Genomic DNA, 16,369 nt, shown 5'->3' with positions numbered 1-16,369 from the left:
GAGCTAGGTTTCAGCCTTCTGTTGATTATCAAAAAGTATGAAACTTAAGTACTTACTTACTTATACAACTATACATACAGCATGATATATTATCATATTAAAAGGTTTTAATCGAGTTATGCTTTTTAAACCTAAACCATCATAGTTTCAGTTTTCGACAAACTACGTCGGTATACCGGTAAATTCAGTTCCACCTATTCATAGGCAGCATAAGTCATTTAATCAGATCTTTAGGATTCAAGAAGTTAACATCCCGATATTTCCTTATTTATAAGTTATCGATCTAGTGTCGCCACCTAGTGGTAGAAATATTGTAGTTTTTAGACAAAACTAAAATATAAGATTTCGCTTCGAAGCAAGTCCAATCACCTATGCCGCAGTGTCAACCTGACACATATAACTTTTACGCCAATCACTAATTTAATACCGCTATTTAAACTCCTCAATAAAGCGCACAATAAGATTTCGAATTACATTGAATAGCGATTCGTTTACACTACTTTTCACGTGAATCAAACCTTTAGCTGACATATACAACTTCTACACCTATCACTACTCTATTCCCGCCACAAAGTCCTCAATAAAGCATGATGGCGCCGTTGATCTTGTCCTCCAGTGGGGGCGCCACTGACTCGAGCTCGCGTCCGTCCGCCATGGCCGCTCCGATGCAGATTATGTTGGCGAAGGAGGCCACCGATGCCGCTACCACTAGCCTGTGAATGAAATACAATCAAATGAGTATCATAAGAGGTATACGTACGTATTGTTTATGTATCCTACCCAGCCGGGCAGATTATGCCTTGTTATTGGGTAACACGGATATTTGTGCTTAGATTTTTCCGTTTTCCCGATGGCAATAAACCAAACACCGCAAATAAAACCTTCTACGTAGGTTCAAGAAGTATGTATACGGTTAGCTAGTAGTAGATAAAACATATTGAACTAAAAGGGAAGACCGTTGGTTTCGAAAGTCCTGTTTCAAATCCCATCCGTACGTCACCTACAGGGAGGTTTTTTGCAGTGCAGAATTAATAACCCCTTTTATTTCTTTCTTTTACAAATTAGTATTGTATGACTCAAGTCAATTGCCTTATGGTGAAGGGGGAAACTTGCACATCTAGAGTCTAGATATTGTGTAGGTATCCTAAGTGCATTGTACACATTAAACAACGGCGATACGGCTCGCGACCTATCACGTTAGTACAAATGTACAGCGAGAAGCGTGAGGCCCTTCGGGGCTTACAGTCGTGAGCATATGTACCTATGTATGTGTGACTTAAGTAGAATGAACTTTCTATACTACTGCAAGGCAACTCACCAAAACGACAGCCCCAGATCAGCCGTCCCGTCGCTCGACCACGTGTTGGCGAGGTCTTCATCAGACATGACGTTGTGCTGCAGCCGCAGGAAGTACTCCGTCAGCCAGACGGCGATCGCGCCGAGGGTGAAGAGTACTGGAATAGGAGGTGGTTTGGTGTTAAATATAAAGATGAAATACTCTTTATTGCACACAAACACAAACCGTTTCACAACATAGAAAAGAAAATAAATATAACAATCGGCGACCTTATTACTAAAAGTAATCTCTTCCAGACAACCTAATGCTGGCAGCCCACTTGGCTCTTCGTATTTGTGATGCTGATGATGCGGAGACGATGGCTGCAATAACAGCGGCTCCCCAGGGTCACCTGGCTCTTATTGTGTAGGATATAAGTGCGAATTCACCACCAATATACTATTCTGAAGCTCATTTAGCTTGACGCTTGTCCGTTAAAAACGGTTACGTATGGGACTAAAATCCCCCCACTCACCAGCAAGACAATTAGTAGCCAACAGTGGGTGTGCTTTAGCCCTGGCTCTGGCGGCGGAGGCGAGGGCGGCTACTACGGCGGCTCCGCTGAGCGACACCAGCGCGGCTGCGAGTAGACCCCCCGTGCCCATCCACGCCCAGCGGCGCGCCGGGTGCGTGCCGGCTTTCACTGGAATGGTATAAGAGATCATTGTTATTTTATGTTGATATTGATGTTCATAGGCCACCTCTGTGGTCCTTTCCATCATACGCGCTGTACCTTTCATAATCATCATAGCCTATAGCAGTCTACAGCTTGCTAGGCCTCTCACAAAGCATGCCACTGGATGCGATACATAGCATGCGCTGTACATTTGGCCTCGCTTAAACGTAGTATAGCAGCTCAAAGCTTGCCTTCAAAGATTCAACGATGGGACAGGACGTCAGCGTCCTGACGAGCACTTTCCACTTATGTTTGTTATTTCCTATCTTTAAATATGAAACTCTTCAAATATGCCTTCACTTGACACGTAGCCTAGTATGCCTAATGCTAGCTTCAAACGAAAAATTTGTCTCAATAGGAGTAGCGGTAATTAAATAATAATTTAATTGTGTTAACGCTTGCCCACGATGTAAACCAAACAATAGTATTGCATTACATTATTACGAAACGTTAACACCAAACAATGTTTCAGACTGCTATCAAAAACATCTAGAGGCAAACGAGAGCAATTTGTCTAGATTTTCAAAAGATAAGGGCTTGGCTTTTATTAAATTAAAAAAAATCTAATTGATAAATGACAAAAAGTTTCAAGTTAAGTGTTTCATAGAATGATTGGGAATACCAATGCAATTACGTTATAATACCATTACGTTTTAAGGAAACAGCGTGACGAACTGCACATAAATTTACATTCTATGTATTGTCTGATTGCCTCGATACAGCGAAAAATTTATGAAATCTCCTCTAAATACCCCTTCAGGGATATGCAGTCATGAGCATAACACGTTACATACACACCAAATATCAATGAACAACTTACCGCTAAATTCATGATTCCTCCATCCGTAGCCGAAGTTCAGCTCCTTATGGCCTTCGAAGAGGCCAAAGCTGATCCTTCCCTCCGACTCCAGAGGATTGGACGTCCTTTTAGCGCGCGCATCGATCCAATGAGGAGTGCCCAAGGAGGCCACAATCAGCGCAATACACAAACACGACCCGAAAAAGGTCGCAAATATCATCGACCTTTTAAAAAGATTCAACTTCATCTTTAGTCAGCAGTTCACAACTTTCACTAATTAGTTCACCGATTAACCTCTAGATGGTGTTTGTTACGTCACATTGTTCGCGGTTTTTCACAGTTTGAAAATCGTTCTGTATTTGAATAGGTATTTTCTCGATTCAGCTCGTGAGACTCCTACTTGGGAGGAGCATAGACAAGCATTGTCTTTTTTCTTCGGGCGTCGCTGTCATCTTGTAATGAGGTTTTATCTTCGCGATACTTTCTCACGTCGTTCTCGTAGAAAATCTGGAACAAAAATAAGAATTGATTACATAAAAGTTTAAGTTCATTAACGTTCAAACGCTTGAGCGATTTGATTACTCAATGCATTGTTGGCCACTTGGCACTTACGTAAAAACAGGAAATTCTAGATGTGTTTATGTCGTTTGCATTTTTCGATTTGACCTTGTTATGTTGAGAAAAAACAAGTTTTTCTAGCGACAAATTATAGCTTATTCACGATTCTTAACTGAGGAGATACCGTTGACTTTATATAAATACCAACCGTGGTGTCTACGATAAAAGCTGATTTTAAAAAAATAGCAGTCATAGCTTTTTCGCAGCTTCCAATTCAAGGTATAATATCGTACATCATTATCATCTCTATGTCCACATCCGTTGGTTTTTCCAAGCACGACATACCTTCCTATCTCCATAGAGAAAAAATAAACAATTGTGAAAAGAGTGGCATCTCGAGGAGTTTTTTGTCATACTCTATACGTCATAAAACGTGAAAAGCGCCATCTCTTTATATTTCTCAGCCTCATTGTACATACATACAGGGTGCCCTGTTGGGACACCCTGTATATATAAATATTGTTATCACAAGTTAATAGCCGGATCTCCACCAAGCGATCCAATGCGATCCGATCGCCCGATCCAAGAAGTTTAGTATGTAAGATTCCTTGGATCGCACGATCGGATCGCGTTGGATCGTCTGGTGGGGATCCGGCTATTAACTTCAATCTATGAGAGACATATTTGCCTTAACGTAGTTACACCACACAACAGTTATTACATTAAAATTTATTAGCTAAATGTAAGTTCAATCTATTTATGTACCTACCTACATGCAACAATAAATTAAAATCAAATTATTATATAATTCTTTATTACCTCGCATATAACAATGTTTCAGTTCAGTTTTGTTCATGTCACTTGTAAAATAATATGCGAGTGGGTATGTGTATTCCTTTTTATTCCTTTCACCATGAAAACCAATTCATGTTTTGCTAGTTTATGTTTCCCAAGAGAAGCAAATCATGTCACTTGTGGTGATAAAGTCATTTCGTCCAATAGTGCATCATTTATCCTCGCGAGGCAAATCTTTGACGACATTTATCAGTTTGGTACACATAGTATTTTAATCTTCAGCGGATATGAAGATGTCGATCGCTCTTTGCCAGTGCCGCCATTTCAGCTCGGTTCCCGTGGAACCACATGGAACCTGGATCCATAATGTAATCTGTCAGGTCACAAGAATTTCATAAAAACACTTTTTGCGGATAAAGATGCTTTTTCTTGACACACCATGTTTATTTTTATTTGTAGGTATATAAAATTTATAAATAACGATATACCGAGAGTATAGGCTTTTATTACAAAAATGTTATTTGCGAGACATTGTAAGACAACTGAACTGACACTGACACGCAATTTCTTCATAATAGCCATAGATCATGACAATGTTAACATTCAAATACTACTTATCTATGTGTCTTGTTATTGTTCTATGGTCTTGTTCACAACGCCATCTTACATCTTTTTTGGTAGTAAGAGTAATATAAAGAGATGGCGCTACCTTCTACTAAAAGTTCAGCCATTAAGGCACTGAGCCCCCCCTGCCTATCTCCTACCTGGAACTAGGCAATCGGCAGTTGGATGTTTAATTCGAATCTGGAATGTCCCGCATTCGTCGCGACGTGTGGGAAAGCGGCGTGCGTGCTCAGTTTAGTATGCATACTTGTTGGAGTAAAACTCCATGCTCTATTGTGTTATTGATTTTGTTTTCTTTTTTAGATTTCAACCAGCCAGTGAAAGTTTATTAGTTTGGTCGCGTTAGCGAGGCTTTGTTCCATTTGTTTACTTCAAACTACCTATACCTTCTAATACAAAAAACGTTACAATTTAAGTAATGATAATAAATTACTAATAATATAGTAAATTACTACAATAATAGTAACAATGTCTGATAACAGATTTTTAAAATCCATAAAACGCAAATATTTCACTAACAGATAACTTTAGCCTGCTAAGAGCTTAATAGCAGAAATTAACAGTCACAATTAAACGCAGAATAAATGATGAATTCTGCACTCACAGATTAGCATAAATTATTCGTACAACGCTTGCTACGGTCCTTGGTTCCGTTTTTGTATGGCTATTGTTAGAAAAAAACTAGCGTATTATGAAAATTACGCTCGTAGACTTTGAATATTCTGGACCTGATGGTAGTTATGACGATCCGTGGCTACACAATCTACACATACATCTACATATAGGAAGCACTCATCTCAAGGAGTGCACAAAAAGAGCCTTTCCTAGATACGTATTCATCGTATAATATCCTCTGGGATCTCGGACAATCTCGGTTCAGTAGAGTTCCAACCAATGATAAATCTTTTCACGGTAAAATAATAATGTAGAACAAGGTGATCTAAGCATTCCTAGAACTTTTTTCCAAAAACCCTTGACCAGGTCCAAGAATCTCTTCAGAGTCTTCAGTCGTGTTCAGACGAAAAACAACAATTAGGAAACTAATCCTCAGTCTAAGGCACTCTAAGGGCTTTTACACAAAACTGCGTTGCGACATCGCATCGCAAAAACCCGCGAAAATCAAGCTTTTGCCCTGAAAAACTGTCAAAACACTCGCAGATGTTTGCGATGCGACGTCGCAACGCAGTTTTGTGTAGGTACAAGCCTTTAGCCGGCCGCTTAGTCGCCTCGTAATACTTATTACGAGTATTTCGAAGGGTCCCAAAGCCCCAAACCTTGGCAGTGATGGTACATGGTACTGACACCCTAATGTCCACAACTCACAAGGTACCCAGTAGATTTAGATTTAGATTTGTTTATTGATAATTATTCATTACATGTCAATATTAAAAGTTATACATCAGTACACCAAAGTTAAAATTAAATAATGGTCACGCTCCGCCGCGCTCCGCCGCGCCCACTGACCAACTGCCGGTCGACGGTCGGTTATTAATGTCTGGGCTTTGTTTGTGTCGTTAGTTGATGATCAGGATGTTGGTATGTTTTGTAGCCCTTTTTATGATGTTTTTGGGGTTTGAAATATAGGAAAGTGGGCTTTGAGGGACTGGTTTGAGAAGTAACTTGATCGTGTGACTCGACAGTGACCTTCATCAAAATTGGAACAGCTGTTGCAACATCCTTCTTCGGATCCAAAAATCGGTTATTATTTTTTGCCACACCAGTGGTGCTCAAAACTAGGTACTGCCCTTACTTTTCAACTTCGAACACCTTTGGCCAATGATAGTGTTTCAGGCCCAATATAACATCCTAATATTCCTAATCTTAACTAATATTATAAATACGACAGTAACTGTGTCTGTCTGTTTGTTACTCTTTCACGCCAAAACTACTGAACGTGACCCTGACCCTGGGAAAGAACATAGGCTACTTTTTATCCCGGGATTCCCACGGGCAAACTTTTTAAGACGAAGCGAAGCGCGCGGGAACAGGTAGTTCATAATGTGTGGGGACATCTCACACACAGCCATCCGACCCCAAAATAGCCTGTAATATCGGTATCGGACGGTTGATATATCTATCTACACAGATAGATACTTACATATTATATGCATAATTATGTATATTAACACCCAGAACCAGAACAAATATCTGTCTCTAAAGTTCTGCCCGCCCGGGAATCGAACCCGGGATCTTCGGCATAGCAGTCAGGGTCACTAACCACTACACCGCGGTCGTCAAATATCCGATATGTTGCACAAAAATGTTTTCCCGAACGTCACGCGAACACGTCTCGTATGACTCGGACATGAGAATAACAAGAAATCATGGAAGCGACGAGTGGTATGTGAAATGCGGTACAATTTATGCGTCCGGGGTCACTCTACATGACGAAAAACTAAGTTTCGGAGTGCTGCTGCGCCACGACTCTATCTCAGTATATTAAACTTATCGACGGCACGACAGCTCTCTTTCGTTCGTTTTTCATCAGTATAGAGTAACCCTCTAGCTTCCAACTTCTTCAGAACAATGCGACAATGCACTGTCAAGTGTTAAGGTATGCTTTTCTTACCTTCCATTCGTTTCCACAGAAATAAGAGTGTTATAAGTTTGACTTCGGTATCTAGCCGTAGACCTGAGTGTCAGACCTTTGCTGCTAAATGGATTGAAGAAATTCTATTGCAGTTTTGGATAATGTAGATTAGTTTGGTGGTTAAAGGCGTAGTGTATATTATCTTTAATAACTACAAGAAATCGTGTTCAATATTTTCTATATTGTTACGATGTTATTTACACATACACGATTGAGTAATATCAGTAAGCTAACAATACCCAAAAACCAATATTGTATTACCAACACGTCCTTGCCATTTCACAATATCTGAAATGTACATTGAAATTCATACTTTTATGGGTATTTACGTAGGTATGTGCCACTAACCAGCTACCAAACAAAGCATTATGACGAATGAGTTAGCAGGTTAACTATACAATAACTGTTAACCTTAAAAAATCTTTTCGGTAATTAATACATTATTTACTTTGAAGCGTTTTAATGGCATTTGAATTTTACATGGTTTACTCGTTTTTAAGGAACGATACGAAAGTTCGCAACATACATCATTTTGTGGTGTGCCATGTTGGTCAATGTTTGTGCTCCGTAAATGTGGGCTACGAGTGTTGTGGTTTGACCTACACTAATACATTGTTCATCGTGATTAAAAGATACGCCCTTTTGTAGAACGATTTACCATTCATATTATTATGTGAAATAAATATATTATGTCATGTGAGTTGTATTTTAAAGTATGATATCATATGAGGTACGATAATTTTAAATAGTCTGCTACATCTTCACCGTTACGTATCGAAGCCTATTTAATCTTTAGTCTGGACCTGGTGTAGTCAGGATGGAATTATGTAAAATATTATGTCGGACTAGCTAACATGATACGCGGAGCGGCTATGATATGAATATGTGATAGGGGGAAATGATGCAAATGTGGACCCGGCTTTATGATTCACATTTCACCCAAATTCTCAAAGATCTCTACCTCAAAATGTATCAACATTAGAAGTAATACTACGCAGTCATAATTCATTCAATAACTGTTTCAGTACGCACGGCGAAGCACGCAATGACCACTGAACTAATAATTTAGTAATTAGTTCAACACATCTATGATGGTTCAAACGGCTCATTAACGTACTGTTACACTAATCACTGATTAGTAACGGTTCTAGGTAAATTAGTTTTGACCGTTGTACTGAAGAAGTAAGTAAGGTTCAATGCCAGCGACTCAGGGGATAATGGTATTATCCCATTCAATAAAGACAGGAGCGCCTAGCCTTCAGTTAAGTCGGCTTCATAAGTTGCTAATTGCTATCACTGAAGTATAATTATTAGTTCAATGGTTGCTTTTCGCACTCGCGTAAGTTTTCAAACTCATCAAACCACCTTTATTAGTTTGAAAAGGTACTTATAATATTGACCGTACTTAACTTATGACGAGTCATAAAAACCTTTACACAATCTTACTAATTGTACAACTATAAACAGAGATCGGAAAACTAGCCACCTGATTGGCCCATAACGCGACGCGTAATGGCCGCCACGGAAAAACTAATGGCGGAAAATCTTAATCACTTGTGAGTGAAAGAGATGGAAGAGGCGGGAAAGTATTGCGAAAGGCTCTGCCGCTCGCAACAGGTTCTATAAACATTGGCCGGGAAAGCCTGGGCACACATATTTGGCCGTCGAGCGAAAATGGGGATGCTAAAATTATTTGTGTGTTTGTGTGTTAATAAAATCATGTTTCATTAAAATTAATTCAGAGATTAAATATTTATCATTGGCTGTAATGAATAAACAATTATTCTCATTGGACTTTAGGATCGAGCAGTTACGTCTGCTATAATAAATGCAGATTTCTAAATACCTATAGATAATATGGTAATTAAGTAAGCATTATTAATCTATAAATTATCAATTACTTAAATCATAAACCAAAGTACAGTTCGGTAAGCACTAAGCACTACTCTTAGAATTATGATGTGCAGTACAAGCCAATCTGTTTCACATTTTTATGGTGACTAACACGCGCAAAGAAACATGACTTAATCTGTCTTATGATTACCTAAATTACCTTCCATTTTGTTTTAGAAATCTCGAGATCACCGAAGCACGCATTCTAAACAAGACCGCCATATCATAACATAACTACACCGAGCCAAAAACTTAACTGAATCAGTCAGACTGTCAGTTGGTTTTGAGCTGTATAGCATTAGAGATTCAGTTGGATTTCACTGTATCAAAATCGTATCTCGGAAGCGATTAAAAGCGTAGCAGATTGGATCGTAATCGTTATACGTAGATTTGCACTTAAAGCTAAGAATTACTCGGAATGTTTCTCACTAATCTCAGTATTGATTGATTACGGCAAATTACCCATTGACGTTTTCACTTGTTTTTCTCCTTCGTTGCATGCGCAAGAGCTGGTATTTCGTTTAAAACAAGAAATGCAGTAGAAACATTATTTTCTTTGGTAATGATATACTTTGTAAATTATACGGATTGTAGAAATTACGTTTCCAATTCGTGATGGGCAAACAGTATAATAGCAGTTTCATGAAATGTAAGTGATCTCCGCTGTATCTATTAATTTCAAAGATACGACGTGCTAGTGGATCATAACTAGAATACCACTATAATTAATGTAATTAGTAATTACACATACACACTCGGACAATCGGAGAAATACAAAGTAAAACAGACGGCATGATCAATTGGCAACAGGGGGGTCACTCTACGAGTATTTGACGAAAAACTAAGCTCTGTAGCGCTGCTGCGTGAGCCACGAGCCTCTGTCTCTTTGTAATAAACGTGCCGATTGCACGACAGCTCTCGTTCGTTCTTTTTCTATCAGTATAGAGATAGAGTAACCCTTCAACTGCTCTATCGGTACGGAGATTCAGGAAGTTGAAATGACTTCGTTCCATGTAAAGCTGGCTGCTGTTAACAGACAGGGATGGGAAACTGTGGTGTCTACTCACTCGTGTGGAAATCAGGAGAGTCACTAGCTTCCTCAATAGCGCGAAGAATCACCTATTAACAAACGCGTACTACTCTGTGCAAGAATTCTTACCCCCTTATTCATAGAGAAGTTACAGAACGTTTTAACTAATAAACTGTTTTGTCCCTCTCTGTCAAAGAACAAATTGGTCATTGACAGAGAGGGACAAAACAGTATATTAGTTAAAACGTTTTGTAACTTTTCTATGAATAAGGGGGTAAGACTCATAAGTGATTATATATCCTAACTAATATTATAAATGCGAAAGTAACTGTGTCTGTCTGTTACTCTTTCACGCCAAAACTACTGAACGGATTTGAATGAAATTTTTTATACATACGGTCTAGACCCTGGGAAAAAACATAGGCTACTTTTTATCTCGGAATTCCCACGGGAAAAGTTTTTAAGGCGAAGCGAAGCGCGCGGGAACAGCTAGTATATATATATAAAGATAGGTACCTACTTACTATTATAACTTTAAAATATATTTTAATTAACAATGACTGTGTATGACGATGTATTCATGTATAATTATTATTTGAAATTATTAATACTTACTATAATATTGTGTTAATTAATTTAATTTATTCTAAATTCTAATGACGTGTAATGGTTATTTATCAATAAATGAATATGAATATGAATATGAATACTCTTTGACCCACTGGGGGGTCATAGGATGCCAAGAAGATGACGGTCGGTCAGAACTTAAGTGGACACAGCTGATGTTTTGTATAATTCTATTTTATAGCAGAGGTAGCTTGCTATCGGATCTGATAGCTGAGGATCGGCCGTGGATACTGTCTCGCTACTCTACTCGGTAGGTATAACAAGGGTTTGAGCATGGGGACTTGATTCGTAGCAAAATAATATTGGAACACTCCTCGTAAAATTTCTATTATGTATACTCGCCTTACAGTAAACTCGGTTTCGCTACTACCTTACAAATGATCACTAAACACTGTTGTTAATATTGAACCAAATACGGTTCGATATTAACAAGATAATCGTTTCCACTGCCAGATTAGCCTGAAAACCTGAATGTGACTTTTTCCTATCTACTCGTTACGTTGACGTTACGTAAGAGTCGGTAAAATCTACTTTTATCACGTTTATGTAGTTAGGCTACTTAATTCAGTGTGAGAATAGATTAGCAGTGCAGCGTAAATGAGTAATTCGGAGTTAATTAAACACGCATCTTAGCCTTATCGTCTTAAGAGATTACATCACTAGAGTACATTTTCTACGATTAAAACCTAGTGTTATAGCTATATTATACCTATACTTACTGCCTAAATAATTTTAAATTCACCTGGCATACATAAAGTACACAAACCACACTTTAAGGTGGGTACTGACCAACGTTACGAGGTGTAATGTAGGGTTCCGCTCATCTCGCATAATCTTTATTGACCAAAACTCATTTCGCATAACTCGTATGGTCTAAACTTTTTTGGCCGAACCATCACTTCGCCAAGACTTATGTGGCATAAGGCTCGTTTCGTCTAAAACTCTTTAGGCACAATCTTTAAACACCTAAGTTTCGTTTGCTCAAATTTATGTTCGTCTATGCCTATTTATAATCTTGTTTCTCCTAATGTTATCTTAATAATATATCGTAGTAAATGTACAAATTGTGGTATTTTTCTCCTACACCCCGAAAATCACGATATTTTATGATCATAAAATCGAAAGTTAATGACCAATATAATTATTACAAACCCCATGAGATCGAAACCTAAAAATAGGTGCGACGACGAGCAAAGCGAGGAAGAGCGTGTTAGGTGCACATGTTAATCAAAACCAAAGCGCAGCAAAGCGGAGCGGAGCGTTTTCCAAACAGCGGAAACAATACAAGGCACCAGTTTGCGCTATGTAGGGAGACGCTCCGTCAAAGTTAAAGCCAAACGAATATTATTTACTTTGTATAAACCTATGCCATAGCATTATTAGGCGATTCAAGATTTGGCCATACCATTATTAGGCTAAACAATGTTATGCGAAATAACTTGTTACCGGGAAACCAGCGAGTAACGAGCCGTTTTTAGAACACAGCATTTCGTAACATGCTCGCTGGAAATGTTACATTACAGTCCGTAACGTTAGTCAGTCAGTACCCACCTTTAGATTTTCCGGGAGAATTATGTTAATTTTCCCTAGAAAAACGGACTTTTTAATTATACAGTATAGATATAGCTGAACACAAAAGAGTAGAGAGTAATGTTTTTGGAACTAAACAGATTTAAACCTGGCAATAAAAAAAAACTTGTGATTTGTGGTCTGTTTCTATGTTTGGATGTCAAACTTGCCCTGTTCCTGTATAAACAAATCGAATTTTGCTTAATTTTTCAGTTTTGTGGATTGTTGAGTTTGTTCACGAAGTGAAAATGAATAAAACCATTCGCAGCGAAGCTAGACAGATGATTTACAGCGTTTACCTACGATGTTTGGCGAAGAATGAGGCTGGAGAAGTATTAGTCAATATATACGATGTTTATGAAAGAGCAGCGTTTTATACTGGTGAGTAGGTACTTAATTTCTAACCATTAACATACATTGCTTATATTTCTTGTAAAAAAGTACTATTTTGATGTAATAGCCTTTCAATGTGTATTTGTTATTCTTATAGAGGTTAGAAAATACTAGTGTCAAACGTTACATGACATCAGGGTCTGGATTCTCATGTTGTTAAAACATCAGGTCTAGATACTTTTTTACTAACCCCCGACTCAAAAAGGGTATCGATAAGTTTTACAGCTGTAGGTGTCTATGTGTGTCGGTCTCTCCGTGTTAGAGTACCTATTGTAAAAATATGTTTATGAATATGTAACGCCGAGTTGCAGAAAGGGACTTTAAGCTAATGTGGACATTAAATCTATGTCTGTCTCTTTCTGTCCGTATACTGTCAAAGCGAGGCAACAATACATTTAATGCCGACATTAACTTAAAGATCCTTTCCGCAACTCAGTGTAAGAGTCGGTATAAATTCCCCAGACATAATAATTTGCAAGTCACTGCTTTTCTGACCAATTAAATAATTTGTTGCAGGAAAATCGGTAAACACAGTTTTAGAAGAATTGCCGGGGCACATTTGAACTTTTTCCTGAGCAAGAAAAAACTGTAATAAAATATCAATGTGTGATGCTATCACTTTTCTTCTATAGTAATTACATAATGGCATAACCAACACGTGTTTCAGTGCAAAAAAACATTATGAAATACACAATGAAATAAAAGTTCAGTTGATTTGATTTAATGAAATTCATTCAAGACTGCCCCCCTCTACCCTCTTAACATAAACCTCCCCAAAAAGTGGCATTTTATAATTAGTAAATATTTGAAACATTTCTCGTTTTGATTTTTTCTGCTAAAGTATCGTGATACTTTTGTCCGTTTTCTATACTATAATAGTGTGGCCACTTTCTTAGATTGCCACGCCCTCAATTATTCTCTACTCTTTTATGTTCAGCTATAACATTTTATGGATTTGGCAGCTGTTATAGGACTCATGATATATTTTACAAAGCACACATCCTTACAAAGATTTTAAGATTCTCTAATACGCTAGGATGATAACATATCTAATCTTCAAGCAAGACATGTCGCGATATTATTTAATGTTTTTATACCTAAATATAAATACCCAGAAGTAGTAAAACAAGCTTAGTTTGTTCCTATGATTATGACATAAAAACATGTCTACACACAGATATTAACTTTCAGACAATGTAACATAATATTTATTGCCTTTTCTTGTGAACATCTTTGTCATACACCAACTTATACAATGGTGCAAAGTTATGAAACAGGAAAAGAAAATTTTGTTTGATACAAAGTTGTGACCATCAGCTGTGACTAATTAGCAGACGCAACAATAGATAAAGTGTCACTTAGCTAAGTTTAGCTCTAAGTTTATGATCTGTGTAACTGTTTAGGCAGGTAGATAAATAAATAAGGCAGGTATTACAAAGTACCCATACAGAGAAGTCACACTGTGGCCTTGCTTTATACAATTTTATAACTGCCTAAGGAAAGGAGCCTAGAATAACGTATAGGTCCCTGCCAGGGACCCTGCACCCTGTCCAGCTAGGGTAAAGAGAGGTGCATCCTTACCACATAAAATGTTTAGTCCCATATTAAAATTTAATAGTCCCATAAATGAACATTGATGTCGATTCTGAAGGCAGAAATTCTAATTTTAACGCTGTCAAACTAAAAAATTTGCTAGCATAAAATGTCATTTACGGAAACAATCATTGAGTCGAATTTTAAGCAAAGAAATTAAGGTTTTGACAGCTCTAAATTTAGAATTTCTACCTGAAGGCCTGAAGAATCGACATCATTATTTAGTTTAATTAAGTAATTTGTTAACTTAATGTTTAACAAGATTTTAATATGGCATGGTAAAAATATTGCACACCATACTTTAATAGTGGTAACTGATTTCACTTTTCACTTTCTAGCACTTGCCTTATCTACTAGCCTACTTGTGGAGTATGTTATGAGCAATTTAATTAGTGCAATGTACTTCATCACTTCAGCTCTTCTGTTATTGAAATAAGTAATCATTCTTAGTTAATTTGTGACCACTATTTAACTGGAGCAATTGTCTTTTTACTTGTCTGAAACATATAAGTAAAACTAAATAAAATGGATTTGAAAAAAAAACTTGTAATCGGCTATCTATCACTATTTTAAAATTCTTATATAAAACAAATTAGCTGTAAGTTTTCCTATAAATAAAAATAAAACTAAGTTACACTATGGAGTGACATTGTAGATGCTGTAGTAGTTTTTAGCACACCATTTTAACACCATTTAACTACAGATATTAGGTGATGTTATAAGGGTAAGCATGAAAATAGCCCTAACAAAGTCATCCACCATAATTTTATTGTTTTATTTCTTTTAAAATATTCTGATTTGTAGAGAGTTAAGTATTTAAAGAGTCAATTTAATGTTATGGTAAATTTAGAGATATTAAAGATTTTCTGAAAATTTATGGCTGAGTATTGTGTCAGGGGGCCAGGGAATGTTTCCGAGGTATTAGTGGAATGAATGATACATTCCACTAAAACCTCAGAAACACTTATTTCACAGTCTTTACTAAATAAGATTCAAAAGGACTTCACATCAACCTAGAGTAATAAAATTTGGCAATTAGTACTTCACAGAATAAGGGAAAATGTGAATCTAACAATTGAGTTCTTCAAACCCGTGGCCCCAAGCAGAAGCAGCTTCACTATGGTGCAGTCAAATATGATGATTAGCATGGCCCTACTGTATTGAATACTATTAGGGGTTCATTAGCACAATTATTCTGAATTTCAAGAGCTTATTGTAGTTTCACATTTTCACAGAAAAGGGAACTGATTTAAGCACTCAGAGAAGAGTAGCTGTGTGTGTCACTATTGGCAAACTGTGTTACACAGAAAGTGGTCATCTTTTGTGCATTTATGACTTACGGTTTGTGTGTAACATTTGCTGGAAAACTTAGGTTTTGTGATATCACATGCAACCGAGGCTTTCCTAGTATAATAAGCTCTCAAAGCGGCTTAGCACAATTTCCATTCATAACTTAAAAGACAGGCAAACTAGCGATCGTACTTCAGTTAAAGATACATATTATGGACATTGCAGCTGCCACACAGTAAAGACGCTTGTTGTCCTCGTCCCTTACCTGTTTTTTCAGTCCACGGCCTTGTTGAAGTCGAAATTGCAGGGAACTTTCAACCAACAGATGAAATCATGGAGCCACTTTATTGACACAAGAATCTAGATCTTCGTAACACTTTCTCAACTGTTCTTGGAGTATTATTAACGATACACAAAAGAGTTGAGTGATTATTTAAATCGTCTGTAAGTTAAATTATTTCACTTGTAAACAAATAAACACAGTTTGAAAACTAAACTTTTCTACGATAAACTTTACATGCGTGCGTCACCTCAAAACTTTGATGAATGAATGAATTAATTGAGTGAAAGAAATATGAACTCAATGAATGAATGAA

The 16,369-nt window shown here is 37.4% G+C and overlaps 1 protein-coding gene across 1 annotated transcript; it reads right to left on the bottom strand.

Annotated features, from left to right (window-relative positions):
- Positions 1-507: 507 nt before the first annotated feature.
- Positions 508-16,334, bottom strand: LOC105384165. Its single transcript, XM_038111575.2, has 5 exons — positions 16,039-16,334; positions 2,833-3,318; positions 1,812-1,979; positions 1,319-1,454; positions 508-713 (listed from the first exon to the last, which is right to left on the bottom strand). The coding sequence occupies exons 2-5, from the start codon at positions 3,056-3,058 to the stop codon at positions 578-580; spliced, it is 666 nt and encodes a 221-aa protein (XP_037967503.1). The 5' UTR covers positions 3,059-3,318; positions 16,039-16,334; the 3' UTR covers positions 508-577.
- Positions 16,335-16,369: the final 35 nt, after the last annotated feature.

The sequence above is a fragment of the Plutella xylostella genome, chromosome 26, assembly GCF_932276165.1.
Source record: "Plutella xylostella chromosome 26, ilPluXylo3.1, whole genome shotgun sequence".
NCBI classification, from domain to species: Eukaryota; Metazoa; Arthropoda; class Insecta; order Lepidoptera; family Plutellidae; genus Plutella; species Plutella xylostella.
This window is presented reverse-complemented; position numbering and strand designations above follow the sequence as displayed.

Excerpts from the sequence above, each read along its gene's own strand:
- LOC105384165 (XM_038111575.2), bottom strand. The coding sequence starts at position 3,058 with ATGAAGTTGAATCTTTTTAAAAGGTCGATGATATTTGCGACCTTTTTC. Across the intron at positions 1,980-2,832 it reads GAGGAATCATGAATTTAGCG|TGAAAGCCGGCACGCACCCG; the intron begins GTAAGTTGTTCA and ends ATACCATTCCAG. Across the intron at positions 714-1,318 it reads GATCTGGGGCTGTCGTTTTG|GCTAGTGGTAGCGGCATCGG; the intron begins GTGAGTTGCCTT and ends TTTCATTCACAG.